Source organism: Eumetopias jubatus, unplaced genomic scaffold (assembly GCF_037043125.1).
Source record: "Eumetopias jubatus isolate StellerSeaLion01/CBP00866 unplaced genomic scaffold, mEumJub1_p1.0 scaffold_6, whole genome shotgun sequence".
In the NCBI taxonomy this organism is placed as follows: Eukaryota; Metazoa; Chordata; class Mammalia; order Carnivora; family Otariidae; genus Eumetopias; species Eumetopias jubatus.
In genome coordinates, this window is record NW_028274812.1 from 120204319 (window position 1) to 120216610 (window position 12292).

The window sequence follows — 12292 nt, forward strand, 5'->3', positions numbered from 1 at the left end:
TCAGCAGGGAGTCTGCTTCTCTTTCCCTCCTGTCCCTCCGGCTCATGCTGTCACTCTCTCAAAATCTTAAAAAAAAGTTCAGTAGGCAAATAGGGAAAAAATGTAATTTTTAAAAGATGACTCAATAGGTAGGGGCATCTGGCTGACTCAGTTGATAGAGCACGGGACTCCTGATCTCAAGGTTTGAGTTCCAGCCCTAGAATGGCGGTAGAGATTACTTAATAAAGTGGCAAAGATTAAAAAAAGACTAAAAAGTAATGAGTTAATAGCACCAAACTGGTGCCAAAAGTGTTACCACTGGGAGTAGTGATGACAGGTATAGGGAAAAAAGGCAATCTTTTGACACTGATGTCACCGAGCATAAACTGGTACAACCTTATGGAATATACTATGCGTTGTTTACATGCTTAAATCCTTTGAAATTCTATTTTTGGAAATGTATTCTACCACACTTCAGATGGGTGCAAGTAACAGGTATACAGCATGAACAGAAACCTAAACACCCCCCTCCCAGGAACTGGATAATTTAGAAGTCTTACAGCAACGGAAATTTGTACATGTTGCTGGAAAACCATCCTTGAAATAGTGGAAGTATGAATATGCTTCCCCCCCAATTTTTACTGTGGTGAAATACACATAAAAGTTGCCAACTTAAAAAAAAAATTATTTATTTGACAGAGCTAGAGACTAGAGAGCACAAGCAGGGGGAACCACGAGGGAGGGAGAAGCAGGCTCTCCACTGAGCAGGGAGCCTGACTCAGGGCTGGACCCCAGGACCCTGGGATCATGACCTGAGCAAAACTCAGCTGCTTAACTGAGCCACCTGTTTCCACTTATTCTTCAAAAAGCAAACTAAGCACCTGTGTTAGTATTTCAACACCCTAAAAACCTTTACTACTTGTTAACATCTAGTCCATTAAAATTCTATGGCAGACCACCTAAAATCCTTAATTCTAGTGTCAACCTGGTTTTAGCTTTTTGTATACAGTCGCCAAGAGGTATAGCTATCAGCTGTGATGTTCATTCACAGATGGTTACCTTTCACTTCCCTAAGTTTTTTTGTACCATCTTGTATTTATGGAAACCAAACTTTTATTTTGCTTTAAAATATTTTATTGGAATTCTTTTGATAAAAACAAGTATTTGTGTTAAAAAAAGTCTAACTGATCTAAAAATACTTAAGCATCTCAAAATTTCTGGGCAGTTTCTTTCCTCCAGTTGACAGCTGCTCACACAGGTTAATGCAGGAAAGCTAGATGGAAGCTCCTAGGATCTGCCCCACACCAGATAGGAGATATCCTCTGCGTTAACAAAAACCTGAAATTTCATAAAAAGAACATGTATTAGAGCCACGCAGGCAACTGGAATTAAAACATGAACCTGGGTGGGTAGGAAAGACATGAGTAAATCAGTGATTTTCAAACATCCTCAGAGAAATGCTCATGGTCCAAAAAGGTGATCATTACCACTTTGGGGATGCAAGAGAAAAGGGCACTCACCACAGTAGCCAGGGAGAAAGGACGCAGCTCTTCACTTCTCATCACAGCCTATAGGTTCAAGTGGCAGGAGCCGTTACCTAGGCATCACAGATATCTCTCCACAGCATCTCTCCCAGAGGGCGAATTCCAAACTTCAGCCCTTCAGCTACCAGATCGGTGCCTAATCTGAAAGGGTACCACCCTAGCTAGGCTCCCAGAATAATCGTGCTAGAAAGATGAAAACAGGACAACCAATGAGAAGGACAAGCAAAGTTAAGCACCCCCACACATTGGCCCCTTCTGAGACTCAAGTATCCAGTTCTCCAAATTGAGTCAGAATTTAATTTTTGACATCAAGACCAGCATCAGAGACTCTAGTCTGAGAAATCATCATTCCCAATTTAAGAGACCTGGATCGGGGAGGCCACTCTGCGAAGGGATGTAATACACTGAAAGGCAACTGACCCAGTATAAGGATGTGGCAAATGAAAACATGGAAGTGGAAGAGAGTAAAGTCGGGGGGGGGGGGTGGAATCCCCTCAGAACTGCAAAAAATTACCTCCACAGGGAAGCCCAGCATGTAGGAGTGTACATAAGAAATATGTTTAACCAGGCTTGGACAAAAACATGGGGAGTTAGAAAGGATTTTTTAATAGTCACAAGAGAAATGTAAACCAAAAAGCAGTCCTTGGAAAATCACCAGGGAATATACTTGCATTGCTTCGCGTGTTCGTTAGAAAACGAACTCCATACTGGCCCCGTGAGAGAGAGTCTTAAGGACAAGATAGTGAGAAGTACTGAGAAGGATCTCACACCTAATACTCACCTCACCGTTATCCAACAGTAACACACCGGCGGGCTCTTAAAACACCTAATGGATAAATCAAACACACGGATTCGCGGCTAGTAAAGGTTCTCGGCCATCAACTTCTCCCCAGCCCAGATATCAAGAAACCCCAGCCCGGGGGAGGGAGACGGTCAGCGCGCTGCGGTGATGGCGTCAGCGAGACACTCAGAGTCACCTGGGTTCATCATTACCCCCGTCTTCCCCCAGGACCACCGCCAGCCACTCCATCTCGCACAATCCACTCACCCTCGGGGCGCTGCGGACCAGCGTGCGAGGACCAGGGGCCTGGGAAGAAACAGGGAGTCAGCAGATGCCGGGGCGACTCCAGCAGAGTTCCCCCTGCCCTGGGCTGGGTCAGTTCTAAACAGTGGCGTCATGAACGCATCAGAAACTCTAGTCTGTAATGGTAAATTCATCCTGCTCAGCCCGAGATTGCGGCCCCCTCACCCGGCAAGGCCCCGACATACCTACACGCAGGAAGCGGTGCAAACACAGCGCAGGACGCCGGGGCCTCCCCTGGTATAGGGGAGGGAGCCGCAGGAGCCCCCACGGGCACCGCAGCATGCCGACAGCGCGAGGCAACCAGACCTGCGCACAAAAAGAGCTACCACGGTAGGGCCCCGGCCATTTATAGCCGCGTGGGGTTGGGGGCCTGACGGGCATGGCTGTCTTCGTCGATGCCGGGCTCAACCCACGGCCTGGTCCCCTTCGTTCGTCCAAACAAGAATAAACCAAGTGAAAGAGAGGCCAGGGGTGAATGTTTCAAACCTTCCGGGCAAATATTCGGGCATATTTTGTTAATTTTGAAAAACAAAAGACAGAGGGTCTCTCGACTGGCGGGCCGGGCGCATGCGCAGCTGAGCTGTCTTCCTTAGTAGCCTCCCGAGGGCAGGCCAGTCCCCCTCTGGAGACCTATGGACCCCTCTCTTGTCCTCACCAGTGCACTTTTGGGGTCCATGTCCCTCCGGAAGGCTGTCACTCGCTTCGTCTAGCCAGCGAAATCTGAATTCGCAACCCATTCCAGCCCGCAGACCTGTCAGGCACATCAACCTTAAGGTTTTTTTTTTTTGACAGCTTTAAGATATAAATGATATACAATAAACAATTAAAAAAAAAACACCATTTGAGGGTGCCTGGGTGGCTCAGTCTGTTAAGGTCGTGATCCCAGGGTCCCTGGGGTCGAGTCCCGCATCAGACTCCCTGCTCTGAGGGGAGCCTGCTTCTCCCTCTGCCTCCCTCTCTCGCTCTCTCTCAATCTGTGTCTCATAAAGAATAATAAATAAAATCTTTATTAAAACATAAAATACACCATTTGAAAAAATACACCATTTGATAACTTTATTTTTTCCAAGTATTTTTTTTTTTAATTTTTGTGAGAGAGAGCGCGCAAGCGCGCGCACGGAGCACCGGGGGAGGGGCAGAGGGAGAAGCAGGCTCCCCAATGAGCAGGGAGCCCAACGCGGGGCTCGATCCCAGGTACTTAAAAAAAGCGTTCTAGGGCGCCTGGGTGGCTCAGTTGGTTAGGCGACTGCCTTCGGCTCAGGTCATGATCCTGGAGTCCCTGGATCGAGTCCCGCATCGAGTCCCGCATCGGGCTCCCTGCTCGGCGGGGAGTCTGCTTCTCCTTCTGACCCTCTTCTCTCTCGTGCTATCTCTCATTCTCTCTCTCTCAAATAAATAAAATCTTTTTTTTAAAGGTTTTGTTTTGTTTTTTAAAGATTTTTATTTATTTATTGAGAGAGAGAGAGAGAATGGTAGAGAGAGAGCACGAGAGGGAAGAGGGTCAGAGGGAGAAGCAGACTCCCCGCCGAGCAGGGAGCCCGATGCGGGACTCGATCCTGGGACTCCAGGATCATCACCTGAGCCGAAGGCAGTTGTTTAACCAACTGAACCACCCAGGCACCCATAAATAAAATCTTTTTTTAAAAAAGCGTTCTAACCTCCTTTAAGCGTAGTGTTAACTGTATTCACACTGGTGTGCAAACGATCTGCAGAATTTTCTTATCTTACATTACTAAAACACAATACCATTAAAGTACTCCATTAAGCTAAACTACTCCCATTACACGACACCCCATTTCCTGTTTCATGTCCTCTTTTTTTTTTTTTAAGATTTATTTATTTATTTTGAGAGAGTGAGAATGAGAGAGAGAGAGAGTACACGAGACCGGGAGGGTCAGAGGGAGAAGCAGGCTCCTCGCTGAGCAGGGAGCCCGACGCGGGACTCGATCCCAGGACTCCAGGATCATGACCTGAGCGGAAGGCAGTTGCTTAACCGACTGAGCCACCCAGGCGCCCTCATGTCCTCTTTATGAGCAGTGCATGGCCTGGGAGTTGGCCAGAAACAGTGACCTGTGTTCAGTACACTCTAAATAGCACCCTATATCTCAGGGGGGTTGGAAGCAAAACAAATTATGGTGGTGTGGCAACATCCAGGCCCTGTTCTCCCTTTGCTAATTTTTGCTGCCCCAGAAATCTGGTCATTTGCTCTTGGCCACTTAATCCATCAACTCATAAATTATCCCAAATCCCACCTTCCTGGACCCTTCTATACCTCCTCATTTATAAATGCAGTTATGTTTGGTGATGTATGCTGGCATCTTCATCTTTTGTGAGAAAGCCACTTACGTGAAGGGATGAGTTGGGGGTTCCAGATCATAGGAAATCAGTTTTTTTTTTCCTTAGTAGTCCCTACACCCAACATGGGGCTCAAACTCATGACCCCGAGATCAAGAGTCGCATGCTCTATTAACTGAACCAGCCAGGTGCCCCCAAAATCAGTTTTAAGTCACATAATTTAGGCACAGTGAACACAGATTAAAATTTGGAAGAAGGCCATTGTGGGTATAGAAATATATCCTTTTACTTCTGCAATCATCTTTCATCTGACCTCCCTTGCCCCACAATTTCAGACTTCCAACAAAAAATCTCTCCCAAGGTGTGCCTGGCTGGCTCAGTTGGTACAGCGTGCAACTCTTGATCTTGGGATGGTGAGTCTGAGCCCCAAGTTGTATGTTGAGTTTAAGAACAAAAATAAATAAAAATAAAGAATAAAAACAAAAAATCTCTTCCAAGAATCCTATAGTATTCACTTGTTCATTTGATACATTTCTCAGCTCCCAGGGGCTGAATCCCATCCATAGTTGATGTTGCAAAGTAACTTTGCTTTAAGTTCCAATATGTGTGTATATGCAGGGAGCCTATGAATTCTCATATTCTTTTTTAATTTTTTTTTAACATTTGGAGGGTTTTTTCCCCCCAAACATCTGGTGGTGCTTTTTGTTTGTTTTTAACTCTCTACACCCAACATGGGGCTCAAACTCAGGACCCTGAGATCAAGAGTTGCATGCTCTTCAGGTGCCCCTGAATTCTCATATTCTGATGTTGCTCCCTAAAGAACCACTTCCCAGCCTCAGGGATTCTCTTTTTTCACCCATTAAGCTGTCCTGGGAGATTTCCCTAACCTCTATCACTGCTGCTGCATTAATCAACACTCCTAGGTCTTTCAAGCCTTCAGGTTCCCATTCAGAGCAGAAAGCCCCTTCCCACTAACCGCTGCTCCTCCAGGCACTGACAGCTTCCTCCCTCTCCCATATCCCCTGTCCTCTAAAAACGTGATCAGGAGCACCTTCTGATGCAATCAGTTTTCTCAATGCTGCCTGCACGTTGGAAACACTCAGGCAGCTTGAATTCTCTACAATGCCTTAGCCCACTCCCAAAGATTCTGACTCCTAGTGGAGGCCTGGCAGTGGGTACCTTTTTAGCCTCCCCCAGTGATTTTAATACACCACCAGGTTGGAGAAACATGTCTCCAGTACCATGCAGCTATTTATTCCCTCTACTACCTGGCAGGGTGGGGGAGGGGGAAGGTAAGAAAGCTGGCAATTCAGTTGCTGCAGCAGTTAAAGTGCACTTACTGGGGCACCTGGGTGGCTCAGTTGGTTAAGCGGCTGCCTTCACCTCAGGTCATGATCCCAGGGTCCTGGGATCAAGCCCTGCATCAGGCTCCCTGCTCAGCAGAGAGCCTGCTTCTCCCTTTCCCTCTGCCTGACACTCTGCCTACTTGTGTTCTCTCTGTCAAATAAATAAATAAAAAATATCTTTAAAAAAAAGTGCACTTACTATATCCTATGGTAGGAGGCTGTCGTATTATATAGTTCACTTATTTTGTGAGTAAAACAGGCCTTTGAGAATTGGTCCGGGAACCAAAAGACCTTACTATATTCCTTTTCCTTTGCAAGCTTTCAAGGAGAGCTTCCTCTACTTTGTCATTCCTAAAACATTGGATTTTTCCCAGAGGGTGAAGATTTATTGAAACACAGAACTTGAACTTTGTTTTTATTTTGGAGTAGTTCTTTCCAGCCTCAGTTCTGGGGAGGCAGGAGGTTGGGATTCTCTCAGGCTAAGGAAAATGTTAAGGACCTTTAATCTAACTGCTAGGGCAGGAAGAACCCCCTAGAAGGGCTTGTATGGAGGAAAGCCCATTTCCTTGATCTTCCCAGCTCTATGCTCCACTCCTTTCAGCTCCTCCTTCATAATTAAATTTGATGTTACTTTAAGTTCCTATGGTTTTGAGACTGTACCTAAAAGGTAAAGGAGGTTACTGATCGTTAGAACTGGGGTAAAACCGTCACTCAGAACCGGACAGGAACCCAATGTCAACATGTTCAGGCAGTGTGGAAAAAAACAGTATTTGTTGCTGATTCTGCCCTGGATGTAGTTGAAGTGACCACTTCCACATGCTAATCTATGAAAAAAAAAAACTTAAAATACCTAATTAGAAGGAGGGGAGATGAGAATTACTTAAGATTACTGGGATGAAGCAAAGATACAAATGTAGGGATCCGAAGGGGTACATGCACCCCGATGTTTATAGCAGCAATGTCCACAATAGCCAAACTGTGGAAAGAGCCAAGATGTCCACCGACAGATGAATGGATAAAGAAGATGTGGTATATATATACAACGGAATATTATGCAGCCATCAAAAGGAATGAAATCTTGCCATTTGCAATGACGTGGATAGAACTGGAGAGTGCTATGTTGAACAAAATAAGTCAATCAGAGAAAGACATGTATCATCTGACCTCACTGATATGAGGAATTCTTAATCTCAGGAAACAAACTGAGGGTTGCTGGAGTGGTGGCGGGTGGGAGGGATGGGGCAGCTGGGTGATAAGACATTGGGGAGGGTATGTGCTACGGTGAGCACTGTGAATTGTGCAAGACTGTTGACTCACAGATCTGTACCTCTGAAACAAATAATACGTTATATGTTAGAAAAAAAAAGAAAATAGCAGGAGGGGAGGAATGAAGGGGAGGAAATCGGAGGGGGAGATGAACCATGAGAGACGACGGACTCTGAAAAACAAACTGAGGGTTCTAGAGGGGAGGGGGGTGGGAGGATGGTTAGCCTGATGATGGGTATTAAAGAGGGCACGTTCTGCATGGAGCACTGGGTGTTATATGCAAATTATGAATCATGGAACACTACATCAAAAACTAATGATGTAATGTATGGTGATTAACAATAATAAAAAAAAGATTACTGGGGTGAAGCAAAGAACCTGCTTCATTGTCATGCCCCCCAAACCCTCAGACTCTCCCTCCCCCATGCCCCTGCTTGGATAACTGTAGCCAGGGTGACCATGGCTGAAGATGTTGCTTGTCTATGCCACGTTTCTGCTCAAAATGATGTAGAACTTTAAAAGTGAGGTCATTCAGACAAATTGCTTTAAAGTGAGACAACCAAAACTAAGGCTAAGTAATTTGCACTTGGTCGCCTAGCTGGGATTTACAGAGCTACACTGTGACTTTGCATTTCCTTTTTTGCTGCTTTACACACCCCCAATATCATTCACAACCTAATGACTAGAAGACCCAAAACTCAGAAGGGACAAATTAATGGCTCTGCACACATTAAGAGCGAGAGAATAAGGAACCATGAACCTCTCTCAATGCTGCCTTTGAACCCACAATAACTTCTCCCCCAAACAATTTTTTGCAGCTCCCGTTCCTACTTTTCCCCTAAAAAAAAAGGTGCACCCGGGGCACCTGGGTGGCTCAGTCGTTAAGCGCCTGCCTTCGGCTCAGGTCACGATCCCAGGGTCTTGGGATCAAGCCCCGCATCAGGTTCCCTGCTTCGCGGGAAGCCTGCTTCTCCCTCTCCCACTCCCCCTGCTTGGGTTCCTGCTCTCATTGTGTCTCTCTTTGTCAAATAAATCAGTAAAATCTTAAAGAGAAAAAAAAAAGAAAAAAGGTGCATCCACAAAAATGGGCACCTGGAATTTTGTTTTCTAGCACAGATGTCATTTACAACCTACAATTAAGTCCCAACATAAACAGCCAGTCATGGCTCCTCACAGTGCATGTCTCTTCAGAAGTACTGTCCCTTTCACCGGTCTATGGAATTCAGACATTCCAAGAAGAGTCCATTACCCCCCTCAAATAAAAATAGCCTAATTTTTAACATTTTATTTTTCATCATGAAGTATACAAATTATAAAAAACCAAACCAACCAACAACATTCCATTACTTCCGGGGTTTACATAGCAAAATTGGACAGAGGGTGGCAGTGTTTACTCATTTTACAGAGAAGGGGGGAAAAAAAACAACACAGTACCAATTACTTTAAATGCAAAAATTCTAACAAACTGGTATACCACAAAGAAATTTAACACAAATACTATCAGGTTACAAACTAACTTTAGAATGAACTGAAATAGTAGAACACTAAAGGTAGAAAAAAAACCCAGTGCAATAGCAAGGTCCTCAGGTCACCTCAATTTGAAAAGAAACATGGAAAAAGAAAAGAAAAGAAACATGGAGCAAAGAAGGTAAGGACCCTAATCCACCTCCTCAATGGTGGGGCCAGACCCAGAGCCCCCTTTGGGGGCCTGAGCCCCAAAGCCTCCAGCCCCGGGGCCTCCCGCCCCCTGGTACAGTCCGGTGATGATGGGGTTACACACCTGCTCCAGCTCCTTCCTCTTGTGCTCAAACTCATCCTTCTCGGCCAAGGTGTTGGCGTCCAGCCAGGAAATCACCTCCTGGCACTTGTCCAGCACCTTCTTCTTGTCCGCCTCGCTGATCTTCCCCTTGAGTCCCTCATCCTCCACGGCACTCTTCATGTTGAAGGCGTAGGACTCCAGGGCGTTCTTGGCGGACACCCTGTCGCGCTGCACCTCGTCCTCGGCTTTGTACTTCTCGGCCTCCTGCACCATGCGCTCGATCTCCTCCTTGCTCAGGCGGCCCTTGTCGTTGGTGATGGTGATCTTGTTGGCCTTGCCCGTGCTCTTGTCCGTGGCCGTGACGTTCAGGATGCCGTTGGCGTCGATGTCGAAGGTCACCTCGATCTGGGGCACTCCCCGGGGGGCCGGGGGGATGCCGCTCAGCTCGAAGCGCCCCAGCAGGTTGTTGTCCCGCGTCATGGCCCTCTCGCCCTCGTACACCTGGATCAGCACGCCAGGCTGGTTGTCCGAGTAGGTGGTGAAGATCTGCGTCTGCTTGGTGGGGATGGTGGAGTTGCGCTTGATCAGGGCGGTCATCACGCCCCCGGCCGTCTCCAGCCCCAGCGACAGCGGAGCCACGTCCAGCAGCAGCAGGTCCTGCACGTTCTCAGACTTGTCCCCCATCAGGATGGCTGCCTGCACCGCCGCCCCGTAGGCCACTGCCTCGTCGGGATTGATGCTCTTGTTGAGGTCGCGCCCGTTGAAGAAGTCTTGCAGCAGCTTCTGCACCTTGGGGATGCGGGTGGAGCCCCCCACCAGGACCAGGTCGTGGATCTGGGCCTTGTCCAGCTTGGCGTCGCGCAGCGCCTTCTCCACGGGCTCCAGGGTGCTCCGGAACAGGTCGGAGCACAGCTCCTCGAACCGCGCCCGGGTGATGGACGTGTAGAAGTCGATGCCCTCGAACAGGGAGTCGATCTCCAGGCTGGCTTGGGTGCTGGACGACAGGGTCCTCTTGGCCCTCTCGCAGGCGGTGCGCAGCCGCCTCACGGCCCGCTTGTTCTGGCTGATGTCCTTCTTGTGCTTCCTCTTGAACTCCTCCACGAAGTGGTTCACCAGCCTGTTGTCAAAGTCCTCCCCTCCCAGGTGGGTGTCCCCGGCCGTGGCCTTCACCTCGAAGATGCCGTCGTCGATCGTCAGGATGGACACGTCGAAGGTGCCGCCGCCCAGGTCAAAGATGAGCACGTTGCGCTCCCCCTTGCCGGTCCTGTCCAGGCCGTAGGCGATGGCGGCGGCCGTGGGCTCGTTGATGATCCTCAGCACGTTCAGCCCCGCGATCACCCCCGCGTCCTTGGTGGCCTGGCGCTGCGAGTCGTTGAAGTAGGCCGGCACGGTGATCACCGCGTTGGTCACCGGGTAGCCCAGGTACGCCTCGGCGATCTCCTTCATCTTGGTCAGCACCATGGACGAGATCTCCTCGGGGTAGAACGCCTTGGTCTCCCCCTTGTAGCTCACCTGCACCTTGGGCTTATCTCCGTCGTTGATCACCTGGAAAGGCCAGTGCTTCATGTCCGACTGCACCACCGGGTCGCCGAACTTGCGGCCGATCAGCCGCTTCGCGTCGAACACGGTGTTCTGCGGGTTCAGCGCCACCTGGTTCTTGGCCGCATCCCCGATGAGCCGCTCGGTGTCCGTGAAGGCCACGTAGCTGGGGGTGGTGCGGTTGCCCTGGTCGTTGGCGATGATCTCCACCTTGCCGTGCTGGAACACCCCCACGCAGGAGTAGGTGGTGCCCAGGTCGATGCCGATGGCCGCGGTTTTCGCCATGCCGCTGTCCTGCTCCCTTGCCCCGCGCTCAGGTTCAGGCTCTGTGAAAGGCGGTCGGGATCCGCGACGAGGAGCTCGGTCTTTTCTGAAGCTGCGAATTCGAGGACGTGCGGGATCGGGACGCGGCGGGTCTGCGAAAGTTGCGGCGGCGGACGCCACACGCTGGGCTGCTGTCTCTCGGCAGGTTTGCTGTTTGTCAGCGGCTGGGCGGCTCTGTGTTTATAACGCTTCACCCGGCCCCGCCTTTCCCGTCCTCGGCCAATCGCGGAGCCCTGCGGGCCTGCCAGGTCGGGAATATTCCACCGGTTTCGTCTCGCGTCCTGCCTCCAGGCTTTCTGGGACCAATCGGCGTCCGGGGTGCCGCCCCTCCCAGAACTCTCCAGACTCTTCTGGGATTCTTGGGAAGGGACCCGAGTCCTAAGGGGAGGGAGGAGAACAGCTGGGATCGGTGGTTGTTGATTCCGCCCACCCAGTCTCGTACCCGCTGGCGATGCTGTGCTCTGGTGTTGAAATTGACCAGAAGGACTAGGACTAGGCTGGTAATTGTAGGGCGGTGAGGCTCGTGGGGTTCAAACTAGTTTGATGGCTTAAGATAGGATGAAGGGCTACGCGACTCCCGGGGATACCCCAAATACAGAAAGTTCCGGAGCTTTTCGAAGTGGGTGGGGTGTCTGTGGGTCAGAGACTCTGATTGGACTGTGGTGCTGACGGACGGGGCCGCGTTTAGGCCCGCTAGCGGATCGGTGCAAAGGCCTGGGCTGCCTGAGGATTATTGCCTTGGCTCTCCGCGGCATTTTTCCCACCTTCGATTTAAAAAGCGGAAAAGAGAAGGAAAGATAATGCAATATAGTTTTGACATCATCTTTAACCTACACGGATGGAATATCTTGGGTTGGGGAATTTGAATTTTTTAAAAGAAAATCAATCAAGTAAACAGGTGGTTCTTAATCTGGACGAACGTCCCCATCGCCCCAGAAGGAACAAGCTGAGTCAAGGGCGGGGGGAGGGGAAGGGCAGGGCTGGATCTGCTGAACCCATTTGCCTCCGGCTGGGCTCAGGCGGGAGGAAGAAAAAAACTTTCCATAGGACTTCAGCTGTCTTTAAGGCCTTTGGGGCTTTTCCGTTTCCCTGTTCTTCCCAGCCTGTGGATCTGGGCCCCACCTTTCCCTCTTTTCCGGCTGTTAATTACTGGTTC

The 12292-nt window shown here is 49.3% G+C and overlaps 1 protein-coding gene, 1 long non-coding RNA gene and 2 other non-coding genes across 4 annotated transcripts; all 4 read right to left on the minus strand.

Annotated features, from left to right (window-relative positions):
• Positions 1 to 651: 651 nt before the first annotated feature.
• Positions 652 to 2935, minus strand: LOC114222059 (uncharacterized). The gene is made up of 5 exons (XR_003611864.2): positions 2793 to 2935; positions 2572 to 2610; positions 2305 to 2349; positions 1500 to 1706; positions 652 to 1317 (listed from the first exon to the last, which is right to left on the minus strand). It is a non-coding gene; the product is annotated as an uncharacterized LOC114222059 (long non-coding RNA).
• LOC114222289 (small nucleolar RNA SNORD52) lies at positions 1809 to 1876 on the minus strand. The gene has a single exon (XR_003611901.1). It is a non-coding gene; the product is annotated as a small nucleolar RNA SNORD52 (small nucleolar RNA).
• Positions 2455 to 2517, minus strand: LOC114222290 (small nucleolar RNA SNORD48). The gene has a single exon (XR_003611902.1). It is a non-coding gene; the product is annotated as a small nucleolar RNA SNORD48 (small nucleolar RNA).
• Positions 2936 to 8784: 5849 nt separating the features above from the next.
• Positions 8785 to 11294, minus strand: LOC114222097 (heat shock 70 kDa protein 1). Its single transcript, XM_028120424.2, has one exon. The coding sequence runs from the start codon at positions 11095 to 11097 to the stop codon at positions 9172 to 9174; it is 1926 nt and encodes a 641-aa protein (XP_027976225.2). The 5' UTR covers positions 11098 to 11294; the 3' UTR covers positions 8785 to 9171.
• Between the last annotated feature and the right edge of the window lie 998 nt (positions 11295 to 12292).